Genomic DNA, 10,593 nt, shown 5'->3' on the forward strand with positions numbered 1-10,593 from the left:
GAGCGGAGAACAGACCAAAGTCTGGCACAGTGCGGTGCATACAGCAGGCACTGCGCAAGTGCCTGGCAGCAGCGGTGGTGCTGCCTGCAGCCTGGCCCCGCGCAGAAGGGTGCCCTGGACTTGCCTCTGCAGAGGAATACCCGGAGGAGTATCTGGATTCCAGCTCCCCATCACTAGGAGAAGAGGAAGACCGTCAGTTCATGGGAACGCCTGTGGAGCACGGCTGCAGATGGCAAGGCAGAGAACATGCAAGGGGTCTGGGGACCATGAAGCAGAGAGCACATGTCCAGACCCAAGCCCAAGAGCTGCCATGAGCACAAACGGCTGCCTAGATCGGCTCGGGCAGGGACAGGGTCGCCGTCACTAACGCAGATGGCTCCCCTGGCAGACGCTGGTGCACCATACCCAAGACAGCATGCTCACCCACAAGGCTCCCAGCCAAGCCACCCAGGGAGAGGGCAGTGCTCAGAAGAGAGTGCCCTGGAAGGGGCACAAAGGGCTTGGAGGAGACAGGGAACAAGCAGAGGCTCTGAGCGATGTGCAGTTCAACCTGAGTTATTCCACGGGGATTCCCAGGGGGCCCGCTCACCTGTCAGAGTCGAGGGACACCAGGTTTTCATCTGGGCTCTGGCTAAGAGCAGTGTAGCCCTTGTTGAACTTCACTGACCTGAGGGCAGAAGGGAAGGTGAGACCGAGTACAGATGAAGGCCTGGCAGCTCACAGAAAGCCAGGGTCCTCATCCCAGGGGAGGACCTGCTGTACCTGACTCGCTGCCACCCCAGAGCACTGCCTCATGCTGTCGGAGCTGCACAGGCCGGCGACAGCTCCTGGGAACACTTACTGCTTCCGCCCTGGGGAAAAGCATGTCTCCCTTTTCAAGAATCAGGTAAAGGAACCCACACACCCACCATCTTTAACAGGAGGGTGGAAAAGCAGCAGGTTCCCAGGCAAATCCCTTACCCTGAATGCCTGCGCTCTGTCAAAGCAGGCCTGGGTGCCAGCTGAGCTTACCTCTTTGTCCCCACGCTGCTCTCACGTTCATCCCTAGGGCCCCCAGCCCCATGCCCCTCCCCGACTCAGACACTGGGCAGATGGTCCCGAGCCTGGCGAGCCCTGAGAGAGCTGCGGTGTTCCAAAGTCCTTCCGCAGATACTGACACTCCCTCAAAGCAAAGAGGAAGGTGTTCTTCCCGTTTTCTTGACAGTGGACCTGACGGGCCCCAGGGATCACTAACTAGCTCAGCCTCCAGCATGGGCACTGCCTCCCAGCCCCAGGGACAGGGCCTCTCTGCACGCTGCCTGCAGAGGAGGCCCGCGGAGACCTTTTCCCTGCAGAGTCGGGGCGCGGCGAGGCCCCCAGCATGCCTTTTCTCCGCAGCACGGCTTTGGCCAGGTCCCGGTGCTTCTCTGGAAGGGAAAGGTGCGGGTCAGCGGGTCTCCCCGGCGCCGACGCGTCTCCCGCACGCGGGGAGACCGCAGTCTCGGGGCAGATCTTCCGGAGCGGGGGGTGGGGGTGGGGGGCACCTGAGCTCTGCCCTCCAGGGACAAGGCCCGGCGGGTCTCCAAGGAGATCCCGGGCAGCGACCACCCCAGTTGGGCCACACTCACGCAGCTTGGCCTGAATGGAGGGTGCGCGCGTCACCATGTACGGGCCCTATTACAGTTGGCGTTTAGAAATGTAGCTTACTTTCTAAGATAAGTATGTAGTTTCTCAGCCAAAATCTGTACGGCCCCGCCCCGCGGCTGAACAAGCGTCGGCCTGGAGGGGGCGGGCTCTCCTGGAGCAAGATGGCGGCGCGCAGGTGCTGGCCGTACGCCCGTCGGAGGTTTCCGGCCTCCCCTGCTAGGGGGTTTGCTCAACCGTTCCGCCCTTCCGGGTGTGTGTGGGGTGGCTGCAGTTTCAGTCCCGCATTTTGGGCTCGCTGCAGAACTTGTAGTCAGCCAAAACCTGATGTAAACTCTCGGGTCCGTCGCCAATCGAAAGAGAGCATTGGTATTGGCCGCGGTTTGCGCTGGCCCGGCGCCAGCCGTTGCGCACGCGCTCTCCGCGCTCCTCGCTGGAACTCCCCGAGGGCGTACTCGCGAGGGTTTGAGATGTACTCGCAAGGTGTGGGCGCCCTCCTCCAGCAAAGGAAGCAGACGTGAGGTTCGGGGACTTTATGAAGGTGAGACAGCCAAAGGCAGTCTGGGCTGATCGTCTTGACCCCCAGACTCTCTTTACAACCCCCCTTAGACCAGACCCGAGCTTCCACGTTTTAAAGTGGAACCAAAGCCACTACCAGCCCTGCAGTGACAACCAGTCAAACGTGGGCTCGGGAGGACGGTGAAAACGCAGAGCCTGTGTGTGGCAGGGTATGGCGCTGTGTCGAGGCTCTTGACTTTTCTGGCCCCCATGGGATGTGCTTGTGTCTGGCTGGAAGTAAGCTCTAGGGCCTGACTGGGATGGCCAGTTCTCTTGAGGCTGTCCCAAGGCTAATTTATTGACCTCCACAGGGCAGGTCAACAGCACGCAACCGCAGCTCCCGGCCACCCAACCGCTGGGTGGAACTATGCCTTGGGATATGAGAAAAGAATTTAGGACTGGAGTTTTTGAAAGATAAAAGTGCAAGGAATCTTACTATCCCTATTGTCTCCCCGACCCAGGAGACTGTTTTTGATCTCTAAAAACAGTTTCTAAATAGTGTGGCTCAGTATTTAATCCTTATAATCTCCCAAAGAACAGGTAGTTCACTGCCATGCACATGAGGCCAGTTAGCCAGTTACGTGGTAAACATGGAATTTATTTTTTAAAGAACTATTTTAGCGTTATTTATTATTATTTTCCAATTTGACCAGAGAGACAGGGAGAGAGGGAAAGTGAGAAAGGAAGCCACCAGGTCCAGGACTTACTCATGGTTGGCCATGAGGGAGTCCAGCCGTAAACCTGGAACTTCAATTCGTTTTCCTGTAGACTGCAAAGTGGTGCTCTCCTAGTTATGCTGCCTGTTAAACTGATGGGCTCTTACCAAGGGCCCAAATATGATGAAAAAAAAAAAAGTTGTTGATGTCACAGGATCACCATAAACTTGAGACGGAGTCACAGTAGGGGGCAAGACGGTGACTCAGCTGTGATGCCAGTGGACCCACCTAGGGAAGCCCCCCATCCTCTCCTGGTTTACACTCCCGGGCTCCTGGAGGGGTGCATGTGCCTGTGGGTGATTAGGGCGGAGGCTGAGGGGAGGGGTGGACTGGAGTGAAGACCTTGTTGGGGTACTTCTCTTTCAGAAGATATAAATGAGTAAACTTAAAAATGATTTTGAGAAGTCATACATGACCCTCCTGGCTCTTCCACCTCCAGTGCCGCCATCTGCCAGATTATTTGCCATGCCGTTTAGAGGCAAATAATTGGACCACTTCCCGTGTTTCTGTAGCTGGTAAACAGGATAACAGAACCTACCTAATCGAGTTGTGAGTTAAATTACGAAGTGTGAGAAAGAAAAGCAGTTCAGAGTATTCTGTAGAATTCAAGGTCCATTTCAATATTAAGGGCTCCAAAGACAGTGGCACATGCCTGTAATTCTAGATACTTGGGAGGTTGAGGCAGGATTGAGAATTCCTGGACAATACAGTGAGATCTTTTCTCCCCTAGTGGGTGATTGCTCACTCCCATTCCCCGCACCCACCTCACCCCCGCCTGGGAGCACAGGTGCCCAATAGCAAAAAGTATAAGAGAAGAAAAAACAAAAGGGGGAGAGGGTTTCTGGTAGGGAATCAGCCTTTATAAAAGGTCAGTTGGCATTTAAAACCTTATCAATTTATTTTACTGGGCCAGCAGGTGGCGTCATGATCAACGTGCTGGACTGGTGGTGGCTTGCTTTCTATCCCTCTCTGATGAGCACAGGTGGCCTATAGTAAATTTTAAACATAGTATCAAAGAAATAATTCCTTTAAAAACAGTGATTTTACTGGCAATTTTTTTTTGAAGAGGTTTATGTTATATAGGGCATGTGCACTCGCCAGAGACAGAAAATGAAAAATCACCCCCGGGGGATGGCCACGCCGCAATCCCTTCTCCATTCTCCTCTCGGGATCTTGGGCACGCATGCACACACGCCCGGTGTGAGTTTAAGCCACCAACCGGGTCCGGGACTTGAACTGCAGTCAACTAGATCGGAGTCCAGCGACACGGCCATTACGCCAACTGCTGGTCCCCTTGCAATTTCTTTCATGTCTTTTCTAAAGAAAAGACATGTAAATTTTATCCTAGGGCTGTGTTTAAAGGAGCCAGCCAGATTCCTTATGGCCAGTAGTGGTTCAAATCATAGCCTTGACAGTGGCTTGGAAACATTCTGAGCATGCCAGGGCCCACTGGTGGACATGTTTGTTCCCCTGCCCCCACACAACACACACATACTGTGGCAAAATAAATTTCAACCTAATATTACCCTACCCTCCTGCAACTGCAGTCTGGGCCGGCTATCCTAAAAGGTACCCAGTCCGGGACCTCTATCCAGCAGCCGGTTTCCAGCAGCATGGAGCTTCTAACTGGAAGGCAGAATTTGTATGTTTTATTCTCTCGAGCAGGTAAACCCATGTACTCAGTTCTTTTTTTTTCTTTTAAAGAATTATTTATATAATATTATTTATTTGACCAGAGAAAGAGGAGAAGAGAGAAAGTGAGAAAGTAAGCCATCAGGTCCAGGACTTGAACCATGGTCAACCATGTGGGAGTCCACCACCTTAAGCACCACGCCAGCTGCTGGCCCCAGTACTTGGTTCTTTAACCACCACCTTCAGGGCCACCAGGTGGCATGGTGGTTAAGGGTGCGAGATTCCCACATCGCTGATCGTGGTTTGGGTCCTAGACCTGGCAGCTTGCTTTCTTGCTTTTCCCTTTCTCTCTCTCTGGTCAAATTAAAATAATGATAATTATAATAATAACAAATGGAATTAAATAAATAATTCTTTTTTGGGGGGGGGAAGAAGACCGCTTTTTTTTTTTTGTGGAGAGATTTTCACTGTAGGGCGCGTGCGCTCGCCAGACAGAGAGAGAGACATAGAGACAGAAAGCGAGAAATCACCCCCCAGGGGGGATGGTCACGCCGCAATCCCTTCTCCTCCATTCTCCTCTCGGGATCTTGGGCACGCACGCACACGCGCCGGGTGTGAGTTTTAAGCCACCGGGTCCGGGACATGAACCGCGGTCGACTACGTAGGAGTCCAGCAACATAGCCATTATGCTAACTGCTGGTTCCCAAGAAGACCACTTTTTGAAAACAGTGTTTCGCCTGCTTTGGGGAAGAACTTGATTTGATCTATTCCCACAGTCCGTCAGTCCTCTAAGCCCACGGTGCTTGCTGGCCTTGTCAGTGAGACCATTCTATACAAACGCCTTCTCATTTCAGCTAACCTTCCAGCCAGAGCACCCAACTGTGCTGACAAAACTGACCTCCCTGCTGGCTGGCTTCCAGAGAGCCAGGTCTCTCACCACGTAACCCCAACCCCAACCCCAACCACAGCGCGCCACTTTCTGCCGCTCACTGCAGACACACGGGACAATACCCAGTTTCAGTTCAAACTCATTTTCCTTTTATTAAAGTCCAAGTTCCCATTTTATGGCCTCAATAAAGGAAAACTTGTTCAAATAAGGTAATATGTTATCATCAGTATTTCCAGGGGACTGTTTACAATCAAGTAGCAACAGCAATAAATCCTTGAGAAGCCCATCTGTAAGAGAAACACAAAGAATTAGCCAGTAAAGAATATAGAAAAGGTAGAAATCTTTAGTAAAAACGCCCTTAAGAAAACATAAAAAATAAAAAAGCACAACGAAAAATCCTTTAGAGGTCATGCCCCTAAAACCCTTTGGGGCATGGCGGTAATGGTGCTGGCTCCCACATGGCTGACTTGGGTTGGAGTCCCGGGGCTGGGCCTACTCCCTAACTTTAATGCTCGCAGCCACTACCTCGAAGGAGAACATCACACGTCCTTACCCCGAGAGCATCGTGATGTCATCGCCCTGCCCACTCCCCCAAGCCCTCGCCGTGGTCAGTGGTGTGCTGCTTACCCGTGGGCTTTTACGCTTTGTCAAGACCCAGTTCCTCTGGAGTGGAGATGCCCAATTCATTTAAAGTTGGCCTAAGTTCCTGGATGACATAGGGGTAGATTTCCTTATGTGGTCCTGCTTTGTCCTGATGATAAAAAGAATATTCACACTTAACTTCCTGAAAGGCTGTCTCTATTAACAAAACAAATTCTAAAAGCTTGTAATCATATATGCTGAGGTTAGTAGGATCGAATTAATACAGGTTATCTACTTTAAGTTAACACACATTTATTCAATGAAGAGGGCAACTTACATAGGCACTGTTCAAAGTAGGTTTTTGTTTGTTTAAGAGAGATTTTTGGTATAGGACACGTGCCCTATACCGGAGAGACAGAGAGACAGAAAGTGAGAATCACTCCCCAGGAGGGATGGCTGTGCCACAATCCCTTGTCCAATCTCCTCTCAGGATTTTAGGTGCACACGCCCAGTATGAGCTTTAAGCCACCGGGTCTGAGACTCGAACTGCAGTTGACTACGTGGGAGTCCAGCGACATAACCATTATGCTACTTGCTGGTCCCATCAAGGCAGGTTTTAAAATACCTTGAGAATAACTAAGACTATTAGATTAAATCAGAAAGAAAAAAAAAAACAAAAAACAAAAAAAACAAGCCTAGAATCACTGGAACCGTTCTCTACAAAGACTGTAACCAGGGCCGGTAGGTGGCGTGGTTGTTAAGGGTGTTAGACTCCCACATGGCTGACTGTGGTTCAAGTCCTAGACCTGGCGACTTGTTTTCTCAATTTCCTTCTTTCTCTCTCACTCTGTCCCTCTTTGGTCAAATGAAAAAATAAATAGAGTTAAATAAAATAATTATTAAAAAAAAAAAGACTGTAACTATAAAGTATATTCCCTCTAGCTAGACAAACTACAAATTTTAGGTATTTTCACTCAGTCAAGATCAGAATTTGCTTGGGAACCAGCAGTTAGCGTAATGGCTATGTCGCTGGACTCCCACGTAGTCGACCGCGGTTCACGTCCCAGACCCAGTGGCTTAAAAAACACGCCGGGCGCGTGTGCGTGCGTGCCCAAGATCCCGAGAGGAGAATGGAGGAGAAGGGATTGCGGCGTGACCATCCCCCCGGGGGGTGATTTCTCGCTTTCTGTCTCTATGTCTCTTTCTGTCTGTCTGGCAAAATAAAAAACCCCCCCTTAAAAACCCCTCAAAAAAAAAAAAAAAAAAAAAAAAAAAAAGATCAGAATTTGCTGATCCCCAATCAACAGCCCACCCACGTCTGGAACAATTTTCGCGCCGTTATTTCACTGACCTTAACAACTTCTAGGATGCGAACTGCACTGGCAAAATCATTTAACCGTCTGCACGCCCGCAAGGCAGCATCAATGATTTTGGGTTCTGGAACCAGATCATAGCCAACCAGCGTGTTCATCCCTGCCAAATTGAAAAGAAAGGACATGGCACCTTGAAATATCCTCATTTAAACTACAATTCACTTGTTTCTGTTTTACTGACTCGGAGGCCTGTGGTCCTACCTGTGTGGGCCGTTACTCTCCTATCTATAGAATGAAATTCTAGATGGTGAGACCACAGTAGCTCTCCCACAGGGGACGAGTGGAAAGTAAGAACTACGCACCGCACGCAGCCTGCAGGAAAAATCTAAACATTTTCTTAAATGCAAACACTATTTACATAATAATGAGCTGGTTTATTTTCAAACAATAAGGTCAATTGCAGCTTTTATCTTCTTTTTCTTCAGTCAGTCAGCGGGAAGGCCAGCCAGTAGTGTGATGAAGGCAGCTGGCTCCCACCAGACAGACTGTGGCTTGGAAAACACACTGGACCCGTGTGACTGCGTGCTCAAAGTCCCGAGAGCAGAATGGAGGGAGTGCGCGTGGCCACCCCACCAGGGTGTGCTTTTTCACTTAGCTCTCAGGTGAGTGCGTGTGCCTACAGCAAATGAAAAACAAAACAGGCCAGGACATACGCTTCCCAGAGAATGAGATTCAGTGAGAAGGCCGTCCTACAGGAGGTGGTCACACCGCAATCACTTCTCTTCTGTTCCTTCCTCCTTTGGGGATTGTGGGCACAGAGGCATGTACACATCCTGGCGTGGTTTTCAAGCTGCCAGGTCTGGGAATCGAACACTACAGTCAGCCATTCAGGATCCAGCCGCCTCACATATTGTACTAACTCTTAGTATAATACGTGTATTTTTGGGTGCTTAGAAGTTTGACTAGGGGGCCAGCAGGTGGCATGGTGATTGGGATGCTGGATTCCCACAGGGCCGACCACGGTTCAGTTTCCAGACCGGAAGGCTTACTTTCTTCCTTTCTCGCTCTGTCCCTCTGTGGTCAAATTAAAAAAAAAAATAAAGTTAAATAAAAATGATTCTTGGGACCAGCAGTTGGCGTAATGGCTGTTACTGGACTCCCATGTAGTCAACCATGATTCGAGTCCCGGACCTGGTGGGTTAGACTCATGCCAGGCACACGTGCGAGTGTGCCCAATATGGAGGAGAAAGGATTGCAGTGTGGCCATACCCCCTGGGGGTGATTTCCTGCTTTTTGTCTGTCTCTGTCTTTCTGGCAAGCGCATGTGCCCTATAACAAAAACCCCTCCCTGCAAAAAAAAATTCTAAAAAAAAGAGAAAAGAATATGAATTAAAAAAAAGTTTGATTGGAAAATAAACCTAAAAACACTAAAGAAATGCTCATGAAGAAATAATGAATCCCGAATGAGGACTTTAAAGAGAAATTATCGAGACATGCCAATGAGGACTCATAAACATTCATAACCAGACAATGATTGGGCATGCTTACTTTCAGATCTTTGCAAAATGACACATCATAAAACTTAATACTCTCTTAATGGGAATGCAGAATTGCTATTTTTTTCATTACTTGTACTCAAGCTTATTCAGTAAGAATTCCCCCAGTCACAGCAAAAGGAAGGTATTACATTATTTCTGCACAGTTTAAAGCGCATAGGTTTCTTACTTTTAGCATTTAAAATATTTAAACAAGGGACACTAGTCAATATGATGCTAAAATACAGCTAAAGAGACTGAATTCTTGTCTGAGATAAATTATCTCCCACCTAAAAATCGCGACGAGTTAAATTCTACTTATTCTTAGCAAATGTGCATCTGTGAATTTAGGGGAAAAAAGTTCTAGCATACTTAGACTGGACATTTTTTCAGGGAAAGATAATTCAGAACCGTGACCCAGAGGAGAGGAAACGACAGCCTGCACGGACGTCCTGCACAACTGCTAGCTCTCGCTCCGTCCTGTGCCACAGCAGTGGCTTTCCATCGGGGGACTCTGTCCCCAGGGCACATTGGACAACATCTGGAGACATCTCTGGCAGCAGCGACTGTGGAGAAGTAGGTACTCCGTTGAGTGGGCAGGGCCCAAGGACATGCTCAGCTGCCCCCACCTACCTGGCCCAGGCCCAGAGCGCCAGCACAGACAGTAGCAGGGCACTGCGGCCCAATCCTGGAGCCACCAAGGAGGCCTCCAGGCTTGCTTTCGGGAACACTGTTGTCCTGGCTGGCTGCAGGGCTTGGGGCAGGACTGTGGCATGAAATTCCATCGAGGGTGCCTGTCTCTGTCTCTCTTTTTAATTTGCCAGAAGTGCACATGGTCACTGGAGACAAAGAGAAAGTGGGAACGCACCCCTCGTGGGGAATGGTCACACTGCAATCCCTCCACGTCTCCCTCTTGGGAGTCTGGGCTCGCACGTCCAGAGGTTTTCTCAAACTGCAGTGTCCGGGACTTGAACTGTGGGGCTGGCCAAGTGGGATCCAGAGGCCTTAACCACCATGGCTCAGGCTGGGCCCTCTCTCGATATGAACAAAAACTGAGACGTAAAAAGATCTAGCTCACATTGTCGATAGTGCCTGCTTTAAAATTCTGCTGTGTAGGAACTACTCGGAATCCCTACCTTTCTAACACCAAATTTCATGACGGTAACCAGTTCACGTGACACATGTCTTTTCCGACAAAGTGGAGGCAGTTTGTGGTTATAAACTGGAACAGACAGGCCCATCTCCGTTCTACTCACCTTTGCGCAGTTCCCAGGCATCTATGTCCGGCTTGTTGAAGTATGTCACCCAGCGAGCATCAAATTCCTCATCTGTTTCATGTGACCCATGGGAGTAGCAGCGACCTGCCTGGATGGCTACAAGGAAGAGAAAGCAGTGATCGCAGTGCCCAGGTACATTCAGACCCGCACGGCTTGTCTAGCACACTCGTTCTGAGTCAGAAAAAAACATTCAGCTGGTCAAATGAAGTAAATCTTACACGGGTATGGGAAGGTATCTTAAAAATTAAGCACAGGGAACCAGCAGTTAGCATAATGGCTATGTCGCTGGACTCCCAGGTAGTCGACCGCTATTGGCGTCCCGGACCCGGTGGCTTAAAACTCACGCCGGGCGCCGGGCGTGTGCGTGTGTGCCCAAGATCCCGAGAGGAGAATGGAGAAGGGATTGCGGTGTGACCATCCCCCCTGGGGGGTGATTTCTTGCTTTCTGTCTCTCTGTCTCTCTCTATC

The 10,593-nt window shown here is 49.9% G+C and overlaps 1 protein-coding gene and 1 long non-coding RNA gene across 2 annotated transcripts in view; one reads left to right on the forward strand and one right to left on the reverse strand.

The window, feature by feature from the left end:
* FAM219B (family with sequence similarity 219 member B) overlaps positions 1–1,653 on the reverse strand; it is a gene marked incomplete at its 5' end in the record, with an annotated part of 5,104 nt that extends 3,451 nt beyond the window's left edge. The window contains 4 exon segments of the mRNA XM_014581934.2: positions 125–173; positions 590–667; positions 1,322–1,406; positions 1,608–1,653. Coding sequence (XP_014437420.1) covers positions 125–173; positions 590–667; positions 1,322–1,406; positions 1,608–1,653 — 258 coding nt within the window.
* Positions 1,654–1,770: 117 nt separating this feature from the next.
* On the forward strand, positions 1,771–10,098 carry LOC106733212 (uncharacterized). The gene is made up of 3 exons (XR_001369390.2): positions 1,771–2,164; positions 7,799–7,975; positions 9,242–10,098. It is a non-coding gene; the product is annotated as an uncharacterized LOC106733212 (long non-coding RNA).
* The last annotated feature ends 495 nt before the right edge of the window (positions 10,099–10,593 follow it).

This window comes from Tupaia chinensis, unplaced genomic scaffold (assembly GCF_000334495.1).
Source record: "Tupaia chinensis unplaced genomic scaffold, TupChi_1.0 Scaffold141293_1, whole genome shotgun sequence".
Taxonomy (NCBI): Eukaryota; Metazoa; Chordata; class Mammalia; order Scandentia; family Tupaiidae; genus Tupaia; species Tupaia belangeri.